Genomic DNA, 13,833 nt, shown 5'->3' with positions numbered 1-13,833 from the left:
TTTTTCTTGATACCTGTCTAACTAACTAACACGAGTGGACATAATGGTCAGCCAGTACTGTACCCTTGACCCGGATCTAAGAGGTGTAAATACTCTCTAGGTTCACTATGCCGGGAACTCAACCCGGATTTAAGTGATTTAATGAGTGGGTTTTGAAGCTTCTACCTGAGATATAGGAAAATAATATTAAATTGTTATATATATTTTAGCTCGTGTGTGTGTGTGTGTGTGTGTGTGTGTGTGTGTGAGTGTGTGTGTGTGTGTGTGTGTGAGAGAGTGTGTGTGTGTGTGTGTGTGTGTGTGTGTGTGTGTGTGTGTACAGAGACAGACAGCGACTGAAAAATAAAAAAAGAGAAACAAAAACAAAAAGATAAACAAATAAAAAAGAGATAAAAGGAAAGAGAAAGAGAAAAAAAAGAGAATAGAGGAGAAGGATGAAAGAAGAGAAGAAGAAGAGGAGGGAGAAAGGAAGAGGAGGAGGAGTAATAAAAGGAGGAAGAGAAGAGGAAGGATTAGCAGATAAAAACAGAGAAGCAGAAAGAAAATAATTAGAGAACAATTATAATAAGAAGAAGAGAGAAATGATGAAGAGGAAGAGTAAGAAGAAGAAGAAGAAGAAGAAGAAGAAGAAGAAGAAGAAGAAGAAGAAGAAGAAGGATTAGCAGATAAAAGTCTAACCCTCCCCCCTCCCCATCCCCCCTTCCCCTCCTCTCCCCCTCAAAAAAAAAAGACACCTCGCCTCCCACTACCGACGAAGCATTAATCTAGCTTACTGGAGCCCCGTTGGATGGTTCATGGTTGCTTAATACCGCCATGTTTAGCTGTGTGCATGGGTGGGTGACGCTCCAGATCACATCCCTCCTTCTCACCTCAACACCCCCTCTCCCCCTCCCCACCTCCCCTTCTCTCCTCTCTCTTCCCCAACCTCACCCCTCCCAAGTGTCTCCCAGCTACAAGTGCTCAGCCCAGACCTTAGGGATAACGAAGGCTGGGGGTGGGAGGGTGGGGGGTGGGGAGGGGTTAAATGAGGGGAGGGAAGCTAGTAGGGTGGTGGTGGGGGGGGTTGGTTGGTTGGTGGAGGACAAGGGAGGTGGGTGGGGTTAGATGAGGGGGGAAGGGGTTTAGGGAGGTGAGGGGTGGAAGGTGGGTAAGGGGGGGTGGAAGGTGGGTAAGGGGGGGTGGAAGGTGGGTAAGGGGGGTGGAAGGTGGGTAAGGGGGGTGGAAGGTGGGTAAGGGGGGGGTGATAGTAGTAGTGGTAATTGTGGCTGTAAGTAAACAAAGATTCACAGACGAGGGTAAACAGACCACATGCGTTCTCTCAGGCTGGGTCTGTTGAGTACAGTGCATCAAACATTGACTCTTAGAACTCACCTGCGATTCACAAGACAACAACATAAACCTTTGTTGACGCTTACAAAAAAAATCTATGGTAATTTTTTGATACTTTGAATTTGATTTAGAAAACGGTGTACATTTTTCTTATGTGAAGTTCATAAATTAGACTTTATTTTCTATTCAACGTATCACCTAACCACGTGCAGTCCCCAAAATCACATATCCACGTCGTAATTAACATATCCATCCTTTTTAAACTATCCACACCTATCTACATACCAAAATCACCAATCCACGTCCCTTATAAACTAACAACACCTATCCATGTATCCAAATCCCATCTATCCATGTCCCAATTAACATATCTATCCTTCTCTCCAACAGGTAAGAACATCCCTCTACACGTGGTGATTGAAACTATCCCCCTCTGTGGTGTGGGGATGGGGATAGAAGAGCTACGGGGGAGGGTAGAGATGGATAGCTACGCCCTCATCCCTGGACACACCCGCTTCACCGACCTCCTGCAGTCAGCTCTGGTCAAGTTGGGTTACTCGGAGGAACTGACCCATGCAAGAGGTAAGTCCCGTGTGTGTGTGTGTGGGGAGAGATTTTTTGTATTGGATTGATTTTCTTCTTAGTGACGTTTTGAATATTTATTTTTTCCTCTGTGTCTTCAACTTTTTTTTTTCTTCCTGTAACTTAAATTTTCTTTCTTTTTCTTCCTGTAATTTTAGTTTTCTTCTTTATTTTACATGTAACTTCTTATTTTTCCTGTAACTTCCACCTTCCTCCTCCTGTAACTTCCACCTTCTTCCTCCTGTAACTTCCACCTTCTTCCTCCTGTAACTTCCACCTTCTTCCTCCTGTAACTTCCACCTTCCTCCTCCTGTAACTTCCACCTTCCTCCTGTAACTTCCACCTTCCTCCCGGTCCTTCAGTATGCCTCTCATTTCCTATACCTCATCAGCCTTTGCTCAGTAACTTGTAGATAAACGAAATTTGAAAACTGTGTGTGTGTGTGTGTGTGTGTGTGTGTTACCCCCATCTGTGAATACTTGGGATCATCAGAAGATTAACATTCCTAACCTAACCTAACCTAACCCCTCCCCTCTCTGCAGGTAGCATTAGGGTGGTTAATCATCAGGTGAGATTAATCTAGAGGGCAAATCTTCAGGTAATCCGGTGCTCGTTCTTGTAGTGTTCCTCTAACCTTTTCCTCCCTCCTCCTCCTCCTCCTCCTCAAAAAGGTCAAAGGTCACCAAAAATACACAGTTTGGGTTTTAGGGTCACTACAGTCCCCAGTCATATGTGAGAGAGACGGGAAAGGGGAGGGAAGTGAAGGGAAAGGAAGGGAAGGTATGGGGTGGGGTGGGGTGGTGGGGGGAGTTATATTTATCTCTTTAATTATACACTACTTCACAACTAAGAAACTGTACGTGACTTTGTGTAATTGGTGACCGAGTCTCTGAGACCTGTAGTGTGACCTGGCTTATCTGAGAGCTCTTATTATGGCTCTCTGTTTACATACACGTAATGGTAATAATGATGATAATAGTAATAGTAATAATAATAACTACAAGAACAACAACAACAATTACTACTATTACTATTACTATTACACACACACACACACACACACACACACACCTTCCTCTTTCACCTCTTTCCATTTCCCTCATTCCCCTTCATCTTTCATTTCTACCTACGCCCTTCCCCTCCTCTTCCCCTTGCCCCTCTTTCCTTCCCCTGCCTCCTCTCTTCCTACCTACCCCCCTTCAACCTCCTCCCTGCCACACTGCCCCACCAGCCAGCGCGAGGAACAGTATGACAGTCACCTCCTAGTTAATATTACCTGATCATATTCCACAAATTACCCCTGAAGAGTGTTTCCCTACTGCTGCCTGCCCTGAGTTATTGCCTCCTGTAACCGGTATTACAGCTTCGGCAACTCCTATTTAGTATCACCTGAGTATCACCTGGAGTGTCACCTGAGCATTACCTGTGTATTTGAGTATCACCATAATATCACCTGTGTATCATCTGAGTATTATCTGCGTATCACCTGAGTATCACCCGAGTATCACCTGAGTATCACCTGTATTTATAAAGTATGGGGGTCATTGGTGCCTTAATCTATAGATAGTCAGAGGAACGTACAGTACTGTCACATCACACCTACACGGGGATAGAGTTTATACCTGGTGAGTGAACCCATATGACAGATATACATTATTATAGAAAGGTGTATCGTGTGTCAGAAAGCCTCTTAACTCTACAGTAGTGGAGACCGTTTAACCTAACCTAACCTAACCTAACCCAAACCCAATTTAACCTAAACTAACCCAACTTAACCTAATCTAATGTTAATCACTTTTTGACCCCGACGTTCTTGAGAGGGTTATCATCTCGTATCTCTCGTCTCCTACAGGTCTTCTGCAGCTGAGGAACTGGCGGCCGCTACCCCTCGAACACATCCCTGAGACGGAGGACAAGACCGTGGCCGAGGTGCTGTGTGACGTTGCCCCTCTCGCCACCCTACACGTCCGTATCTACAGGTAGGTACAATGTCCTTCTCCCTTAATAATAATAATAATAATTAATAATAATAATAATAATAATAATAATAATACTACAGTAATAATAATAACAAATACACTAGAAATTTATTTTTTTTAGTCTGTATTTTGCTGTTATTGTTATACACGGTACACGGATAAACTGCTTCTGTATATATTTGCAAAGCTAGAGAGAGTCCTGATGTGTGTGTGTGTGTATGAATATATATGTACAGTATATGTGTGTGTATGTGTTTGTGTAAGTTTATATGTTTGTGTATGTGTATATGTGTATTTCTGTGAATGTGCATCTGTGTATATGTGTTTGTGTGAATGTATGTACAGTATATGTTTGTGTATGTGTGTGTATGCGTGTGGATGTGTGTGTGTATGTGTGTGCGTCTTTCATTTTTTTCCCACGCGTTATATATATATTTTTCGTGTACAATATTAGCAAGGCTTCGCAGGCGGATGACAGCTGAGCGGGTGGAGTTTCAGATAGGAAAAAAAAGAAAGAAAAAAGAGAGAGAGAGAGAGAGAGAGAGAGAGAGAGAGAGAGAGAGAGAGAGAGAGAGAGATGAAAAATATATATTTACTTGTAACGCGCGAATTTTTGGACAAGGCGGAGGAGGAGGAGGAGGTAAGGGGGGGAGGAGGAAGAGGGAAGGAGGTGAGAGGGGGGGTAAGGGGGTAGATAGGAGGACGGACGGGGGGAAGAGTGAAGGAGGAAGGAAGGAAGAAGAGAGGGAGGGGGTAGGGGTGAGAGGTGAGGCAGAAGGTACACTACTGTTACATAAGAACATAAGAAAATAAAGAGTCTGCAGTAGGCCGGTTGGCCTGTGCATGGCAGCTCCTGTCGAGAGTTACTACCACTCTCTATCATCCATGAATCTATCTAGCCTCCTTTTGAAACTTTCCAGAGTTCCCGCACTTACTACAAAGTTGCTAAGCTTGTTCCACTCATCTACCAATTCATTTGTAGAACCAGTTTCTTCCATTCTCCTAAACCTAACCTTATCCAATCTTTAAATCCGTTAGTTTTTGAGTCCCATCCTGCTCGGATATTATAAGAACTTTATCTATATCCCCTTTATTGATTCCTTTCACCCACTTAAATACTTCTATCATATCTCCCCGCACTCTTCGTCTTTCTAGGGAATGCAAGTTAAGTTTCTTTAACCTATCCTGATATCGAAGGTTTCTAAGTCCCGGAATCATTTTTGTCATTCTTCGCTGCACCGACTCCCATTCTATAATAGGCACCAGAACTGAACCGCATAATCGAGGTGCGGCCTGATATACATACATGTTTACTAGACCTTAATACCTACGAACCTATGTATATTCAAGTCACGGCTCGAGTCTCTGTTTATACATGTGTACTTCATCAGAGTATACATGAGATACATACAAGTCAAATTAGTAAGTGTGATTATGTATTCTTTGTTACTATTGTGTGTATGTATGTATGTATGTATGTATGTATGTGTGTATGTATGTATGTATGCATGTATGTATGTATGTGTGTATGTATGTATGTATTTTTTATCTTTTCTTTACATCCTTCGTTTTCTTTTTTTGCTTTACGAGAGAGAGAGAGAGAGAGAGAGAGAGAGAGAGAGAGAGAGATAAAAAGAGATACAAAGACAAAGAAAGAGACACAGACAAAAAGAGTGAGAGACATAGAGGGACAAAAAAGGATGAGAGACAGAGTGAGACAGAAACAAAAGGAGTGAGATACAGAGATAGAGAGACAGAGTGAGACAGAAACAAAAAGGGTGAGAGACATAGAGAGAGACAGAGACATAGAGAGAGACAGAGAGACATAGACAGACAGAGAGACATAGACAGACAGAGAGACATTGTGAGAGACATAGAGAGAGACAGAGACACAGAGAGAGACAGAGAGAGATATAGACAGAGAGACATAGTGAGAGACAGAGAGACATAGTGACAGTGAGACATAGAAAGAGACAGAGAGACATAGATAGAGACATAGAGAGAGACAGAGACACAGAGAGACATAGTGAGAGACAGAGACACAAGGAGGCAGAGAGACATAGAGAGAGACAGAGACAGAGAGAGTCGTGCAGGATCATAAGAAGGAATAAACCTCTGCTGGGATAATCCTGTGTAGGCGTTAAGCTTCGCATTAGGGTCCTGGTCATGAAGACGTTCACCTCCCCCCTTACCCCCCTTACCCCTTATCCCCTTATTCTGTACTCCCTTAATCCCTTACCCTCTTAATCCCTTTACCCCTTTAACCCCTTATTCTGTACTCCCTTAATCCCTTACCCCTTAACCCCTTATTCTGTACTCCCTAAATCCCTTAACCCCCTTAACCCTTACCCCTTATTCTGTACCCAGTTACACCCCTTAACCCCCTAGCCCTACCCCTTTTTGCCTAACTTCTTTACTCGTTAACCCCTTTAACCCTTTATCTGCACCCCTTTAATCTTTTTAACCCCTTATCCCCTTACACCCCTTAACCCCCTTAACTTACCCCCTTACCCCTTAACCTCTTACCCCTACTATTCCCCCTTCCCCTATCTCCCCTTGGCTATATATATTTGTGTCATGAATATTTGATTCCCCCTTCCCCTTTCTCCCCCTTTGGCTCTATATTTGCAAGCTCATGAAGCCATACTTCCCTTCTTCCCCCTTCCCCTTACCCCCACCCCTTCCCCCTTCCCTTCCCTCTCCTCACTCCTCCCTCCCTCCCTCCCCATGGTCCCAAATAGGGTATGGAAGGGGAGGGGGAGAGGAGGAAGGGGAAGAAAGGAGAGACGGGAGGGAAGGGGAGGGGAGAGGAAGGGTAGGGGAAGAGGTGTGGTGAAGGGAGGGGTTATTGTACCATTGTTCCACGACTTAATGACGTCACCTGAACGAAGTGGGAAGCTTTTGGTGCCATTATTAAAGTCTTTTTGACATTTTTGTACCATTGTTCCACTTTTTGAGATTATATGCCATTGTTCCACGATTCTGTGACGTTAGTTGATGAAGGAGGGAGGGTTGTACATCATTGTCCAAATCCTTGTGAGTTTTTGTTCCATTGTTCATTATCCACGGGTACTAGAAAAAAATCCACCTTTTGTACCATTTATAGTATCGTGAGGATAAAACAGCAAGATATTAGTCATGTACAATTGTTCCAAGTCCTTGTGAAGCTAACGATGTAAAATGTTCAGATTTCTGCACCGACGTTCCAAGAATTTATGATACCAGGAATTCGATTTTTTTTGTACCACCGCGTCTAAAAACCACAAATGGGTGATAATGAGGAATGATCTTGCATTTGTACCATGAAAGGAAGATGGTAAAAGAGAGAGAGGAAGAGGAGAGAGAGAGAGAGAGAGCGAGAGAGAGAGAGAGATAGTGTGCACGGAGGGGAAGAGGAAGGTGGGACTCATTCATCATTGTACCATTGTTCCAAAATACCCGTCAAAAGCTAAGTACGAGGGCGTATAGAGAGGCATTCATTTATACTGTTCCATCAAGGGTACAAATTCCCCCCCCCCCCACCCCACTGAGTCTTCACAGCGTCCTTGATTCTCTTAATCGATAGAACATCACGTACTGATTTCTAAGTCAGTAGTTGAGTCTAGATTTACAACCGTATTAATAACAACAACAACCAAAACGATAACTTACCCCCACCCTTACGACGACACTTTCAGTTAAGGATTTGTGTTAAAATATATACTACTACTACTACTACTACTACTACTACTACTATTACTACTACTACTACTACTAATAATAATAATAATAATAATACAATTCACAATACAACAAGGGAAGGGGAAGAGACAGTAAAAACATCACACCGCCCGAAAGATTTTTAAATCACTCTTGAATTTCGAGCCAGTGAATCAGTAGAAGAATGGTAATCCACATACCGTCGGACTTAATCCCAAGTATAAAGGCTCCAATCCCACGTTGCGTCACGAAGCGGGATCTAATCCGCGAAACCCTACACGCTCGACGCAGCTGGCTGATGCGTGAGCGTTTTCTAAAACTCTCCCGCGCGACTCTCCACACACACACACAATCTCTCTCTCTCTCTCTTAACGCCTGTGTATATAATTTTTTTCAACATATAGTATTTTTAAGACTTTTTTTTTTCAATGAACACAGATGGAAAATACCTACTCGTACATATACCAAATATCCTGTAATAAATAGACAGTGAGGGAGAAAAGGGAGGGTAGAGAGAGAGGGAGGGTAGGGAGAGAGGGAGGGAGGGTAGGGAGAGAGGGAGGGAGGGTAGGGAGAGAGGGAGGAGAGGGAGGGAGGGAGAGACTAGCCAACGAGAGAGTATACAACCCGGACTCTATCCCCCGGTCGGACAGCCAATCAGATTAACGCAGCAAAATAATAAACGATTGAAACTTGATCGGTTATCACGCCCATGCAGAGATTCACAGGAGGATGAAGGGATAAAGCGGTCGTGTGAGAGAGAGAGAGAGAGAGAGAGAGAGAGACACACACACACACACGTAGAGAGGGATGGAAAGGAGATCTAGATAAATATAAAAGAATGGAGGAACAGGACGAGGAAGGAAGAACAGAAGGGAGGGTGTGTATAGGGAGGAAGAAGAGGAGAAGGAGGAGGAGGAAGAGGGGGAGGAGGAGAGTGATGATGTGTTTTGGTGGATGGAGAAATGTATCAAAGGGAGAGAGAGAGAGACAGAGAGAAAACAAGGAAAGACAAGAAAAGAGACCAAAAAACAGGAAGAAAAGAGACAGACAGATATATAGACAGACAGACAGACAGACAGATAGATAGATGATAGATAGATAGACAGACAGACAGACATCAGTACACATTAGCCATTAACATCAGTAAATAAAACTGGTCTTCGCGGCCAGTATGGTATGAGAGGGACTTTTTTAGCGTGGTAATCCTCCCCCTCCCTTCCCTCCCCTTCATCTGCTTTAGGAGAGACAGACAGAGAGAGAGAGAGGAGAGAGAGATAGAACCCTCCCATAAATAAAAAAAATGACACTTTTGCTTCACGTCAATATTTTCCATCTTATATCTTACTCAAGTGATGTGTTGTGTGTGTGTGTGTGTGTGTGTGTGTGTGTGTGTGTGTGTGTGTGTGTGTGTGTGTGTGTGTGTGTGTGTGTGTGTGTGTGTGTGTGTGTGTGTGTGTGTGTGTGTGTGTGTGTGTGTGTGTGTGTGTGTGTGTGTGTGTGTGTGTGTGTGTGTGTGTGTGTGTGTGTGTGTGTGTGTGTGTGTGTGTGTGTGTGTGTGTGTGTGTGTCGTGTGTGTGTCGTGTGTTGACATTTCTTCTCATATGTATTTTTATAATTAACTTCCAGGAGTTATATCAAGGATTAGTTCATAATTAACCTTTTACAGAGACGCGTGTAAAGGTATTTCTACAGGTGCGACGATGTTGAGTTTGTTGACAGATTTAGACGGATATATTAGAATGATGTAAAATATGTTTAGTTTGTTGACAGATTTAGACGGATATATTAGAATGATGTAAAATATATTATTTGTTGACAGTTTTAGACAGTAAGAAATGCAGGTATATGTAAAAGACGAAAATATATATTGAGTTTGCTGACAGTTTTAGATAGAGTTTGAGATATATTATGACAGACAGAGACTGAGCTATAGAGCGATTTTGACAGCTATAAATAGATCATATTACAATTAAATAGTTTTTCGGTAGGAAAGTTTTACAAGACAGACAGACATTTTTAGACAGATTTAGAAAAAGGATTGACAGTACCGGTACAGTAATGATAAACATATCACCTTAACCTAAACATGAAGAGAAATGTTACCTGTACATTACCTTAATCTGGTCCATTAACCTGTTATAATTATCAATATTTACACACCTGGGGGAAAGTTAATTAACGTTAATTACTTTTTAACTTTAAATTTAAGTTTATATTGTTTATATTAGTGTATTGAGAATTTCCAGTTATTTTCAAGGTTTACTTTTGTGTGAACCGTAAATATTTACCTTATCTATTCCCTATATAACTGTTTTGGCATCTTTAATATGTCCAGTTTATATACCAATGTTGTTTTGTTTTGTAAACCGGAAATATATATACCTTGAATATTTAATATTTCCATTTTATATACCAGTGTTTACTCTTTCGCGACCCGTAAATATACACCTTGCAATATTCTCATTATAACTGTTTAGGCATAGTCATTGTTTCCAGTTTATGTATCAGTGTTTACCCTTTCGCGAATCGTATATATATATATATATATATATATATATATATATGTACTACACCTGTACCTTACAAATTCTCTCTTTCTTTCTCTGTCTATATTTCTATCTATCTATATTTTTTTACGATTTTTATTTCATTCTTGTTCGGTTCTTTCAAATTGATGAAGGTGGTAGGTTGCTCTGGTAGTTGGCCTGTGTTATTGCCAGATACGTGTTGGAATTTCTGTTCTCACATACACACACACACACACATACACACACATACACACACACACACACACACACACACACACACACTGGAGAATTCAATGTTTTGTTTATTTAATTCGTATTTTTTGTATGTGTGTGTGTGTTGTATTGTGTCGGTATTCGTCGTCTCTTATTGATTACGTTTTATGTTTGTTTGTTTCTACATTTTTTGTTCTTTTCGTTGTTTCTGTTTTCGTGTTTTTTTTATTGATTATTGTTATTTTCTTATTATTATCATTGTATTATTATTATTATTATTATTATTATTATTATTATTATTATTATTATTATTATTATTATTATTATTAGTAGTAGTAGTATTATTATTTTTATTATTATTATTATTATTATTATTATTATTATTATTATTATTATTATTATTGTCATTATTATTATGAACTTTCACTTCCATATAATTCTCTATTTCATCTTTTCTCTGTTTATTCCTTTATCTTAAGTCTATAATCTGTGTTTATTATAGTGATTAAATTTGTTATCTATCATCAATAACTTTTCTGACTGACTGACTGACTGACTGACTGACTGACTGAGTGACTGAAAATATCTCTCTCATCCCCGTAGCTCAAATGCATACCAGTTACTCTTAACACAACAGTTTATTTCCAGTCACGGATTTTTTTTTTTTTTTGCTTTTGTTCTTGTCAGTATTGGAATTTGTTGAGTAGCTGTATTACTTTATTATTTATTTATTACGTTTAAGCTTCATCTCTTCCTACCTACCTCAGGCGTCTGTGTCAGTTCTCCTTTTTCTAATAATGAGTTCACTAAGGTGTTTGTTTGTTGATAAAAATTCCTTTAGGCTTAGCGAAGATTTTTTGTTTTCTCACAATTTTATTAAGGATGTAAATATTTTTTTTTTTTCGTTATATATATATTTATTGAAGACTAATTTATATTTGGTTGATAAATGTTACTGCGGACTTTATTTTATTTATTTATCTTTTCTGAGAAGTTATATAAAATTAGATGTTATTAATACAAATAGAATGGAGGGTATATGCCGTCAGGAGACACCTTTATACGTGTGATCTCTCTAAACCTATTTCTTTTATTTTGTCTTTTTTTATATATTCTTTCTTTTACAACTTTTGTTTAAATCTCCCTGGATATTGCTCAAGCTTTTTTTTTTTTTGGACGTGTGTGTGTGTGTGTGTGTGTGTGTGTGTGTGTGTGTGTGTGTGTGTGTGTGTGATAGATACGTCCTGTTTTTATGTTTTCATTTTACACAAAAGCTTAGCGCCGTTTATGTTGGTGTTTAATCTGTAGCTTTTGTGTTAACCAGTATTCAACTTTTTTTTTGTTGGTCTCGTGTACTGTGCTTTGCTCTTGTCTGCTTTTGTATAGTTGTCGAATTTTCAGCTTTTGTTGAATCCTGTTCCACTGTTCAACTCTTTTTTTTTCCATCCACGGTAAAGCTCTTGTGTACTTTTATTTATACTCATGTACGACTTTTGTGAACTTTTATTGAGTTAGCTGTTGTATGTTTCTTCTGTGTAGCTTTTGTTGTCGAGTGTTTTAGTATTATCTTTTATTTTATAACTGGCTACAGTTGTTATCTACTTTTGTTAACTATAATACGGCTCGTGTTAACTTTTGTTTTTCCTGGATATGTCAAGTCTCTCTCTCTCTCTCTCTCTCTCTCTCTCTCTCTCTCTCTCTCTCTCTCTCTCTCTTTATCTTTAATGAAGGACGACGTTTGTTTCAGAAGTCGTTTTTATAAATAAATCCCGGTGACCCGAGTCGTTTTTATATATTTTTTTACCTAGTCGTTGTCTAGAGTGAATATATAATCACCGAGTCGTTTTTATTTCGTCACAAATATTCGTCTTCGTAAATCTCTGAGGACGAAGATAATGTTATAATGCATCGTTCAACAGCCAAGGTCTATTTATTAGTTTAGATAGTACACGATTATTTCCCTTATGGACGTACAAAATTAATTACAGTATGTCGGTGTTTCTGTACTGTCTATATCTATGTAGAATTCCTCTGAAAGTATTTGATATCTGTTAAGTTTATTTATATATTTGTTATTGTTGTTTTTTGTTTGTTTTTACATAAATCATTGCTGTATTTGTGTTGTGGTTGCCAGACTTTTCACACAAGGCTGCAAATTCTGACGTAATCAACTCTCACCATCCTTTCCTTTTCCTCCTTCTTCAGATCTCCTCCTCTTCCCTCCTTCCCTCGCCGTTTATCACTGCCTTTTGTTACTCTTCGTCTTCTGTAAGCCGCTCGTTCCTCACGAAAATTTGGAAAGCACGAAAAATAAAAAACCCTCAGAAATTGGAAACTCACGGAGCATTCCGAAATCCACCAGCCGTCGTTCGAATACCTTTACTTAATCTCACGAAATCTTTCATTTGTTTTGAATCTCCTCTGCTGTGTACACGTCAGAAAATAAAAAACAATATTTCGACTTCAGTCACGCGTTACACTTTAAATTTAACATCAGTTATACTAGTAAATAAATTTAAAATAAAGGGAATTAAGAAAGGGGAAGCCGCAGACGCAGGCACGCTGTCGGACAAAAGCTCTACTTTGGGATTTGTTTTGATGGTTTTGGCGGGAAATTCGAGATTGATCCGAGTGACGTCAACACTGAGATCATCCAGGCAAGGGAGGGGAAAAACTCGGTCGACTGAGTGGCATGTCCTGTCTATTGTGAGTCTATCCTTGCTACCGATGGCGTCTATAGCTCTCTTACCGTCAGAAAAACTTAGCTTTATGTTGGTTACTACGATGTGTTAAGCTGGATAAGAGGGAGAACTAAGCTCTGTGTTATTAAGCTGAAGATATAGAGTCATAGTCTCTCAGCTTACTGTGAGGGGGTGACTTATTATTGAATTCAAGTGGCAGCTAAGAGTGCTATAGTGTTAACCTGGGGAGGATTAAGGTATCTGTTTTATAGCTTTTAAAGGAAGCTAGGGTGTCAATTGTATCTGCATGGTGAAGCTAGGGTGTCTATCTTAGCTGCATGGTTAAGTCAGGGTGTCTATCGTAGCTGTATGGTTAAGCTAGGGTATCTAATACAGCTGTATGGTTAAGCTAGGGTGTTTATCAAGGCTGTAAGAAAAGAGGAAAGCTAGAGTATCTTATTATAGCTGTAAGGAAAGCTAAGGTCTACTGTAGTATTACGACGAGAAGCTAAGAATGTTAAACAGAAAAGTTAGAGCAGCTTTTGTTAATATTTTGTTAAATTGGGAAAGCTAAAATAGACAAATGTTAACGTGTATGTCTGAGGCAATCACGTAGTTAAGATATTTATGTCAATCAATCATTACCGTGAGAAAAAGCGTTGTCTATTGTTCGTCTATTGTTACTTTAGACATGTAATCCTTCTATTGTTAATGTTCATTTCTTTCTTTTTTATTGTCATTCAATTAGCTGTTTATCTATTATTACCGCGAGAAGGATTAGCGCGGTCTGTTGTTAATCTCTTGTTACCTTAGGGAGGT

The 13,833-nt window shown here is 39.9% G+C and overlaps 1 protein-coding gene across 4 annotated transcripts in view; it reads left to right on the top strand.

The window, feature by feature from the left end:
* Window positions 1–13,833, top strand: part of LOC121863229 (homeobox protein dve-1-like) — a 190,408-nt gene that overhangs the window by 111,264 nt on the left and 65,311 nt on the right. For all 4 annotated transcript variants that reach the window (XM_042361719.1, XM_042361720.1, XM_042361721.1 and 1 more), the window contains exons 3-4: window positions 1,720–1,911; window positions 3,764–3,890. In XM_042361719.1, coding sequence (XP_042217653.1) covers window positions 1,720–1,911; window positions 3,764–3,890 — 319 coding nt within the window. The remainder of the gene's footprint in view (window positions 1–1,719; window positions 1,912–3,763; window positions 3,891–13,833) is intronic.

The sequence above is a fragment of the Homarus americanus genome, unplaced genomic scaffold (genome assembly GCF_018991925.1).
Source record: "Homarus americanus isolate GMGI-L3 unplaced genomic scaffold, GMGI_Hamer_2.0 scaffold46197, whole genome shotgun sequence".
In the NCBI taxonomy this organism is placed as follows: domain Eukaryota; kingdom Metazoa; phylum Arthropoda; class Malacostraca; order Decapoda; family Nephropidae; genus Homarus; species Homarus americanus.
Note: the sequence above shows the minus strand (reverse complement) of the source record. Positions and strands in the feature narration are given on the sequence as shown.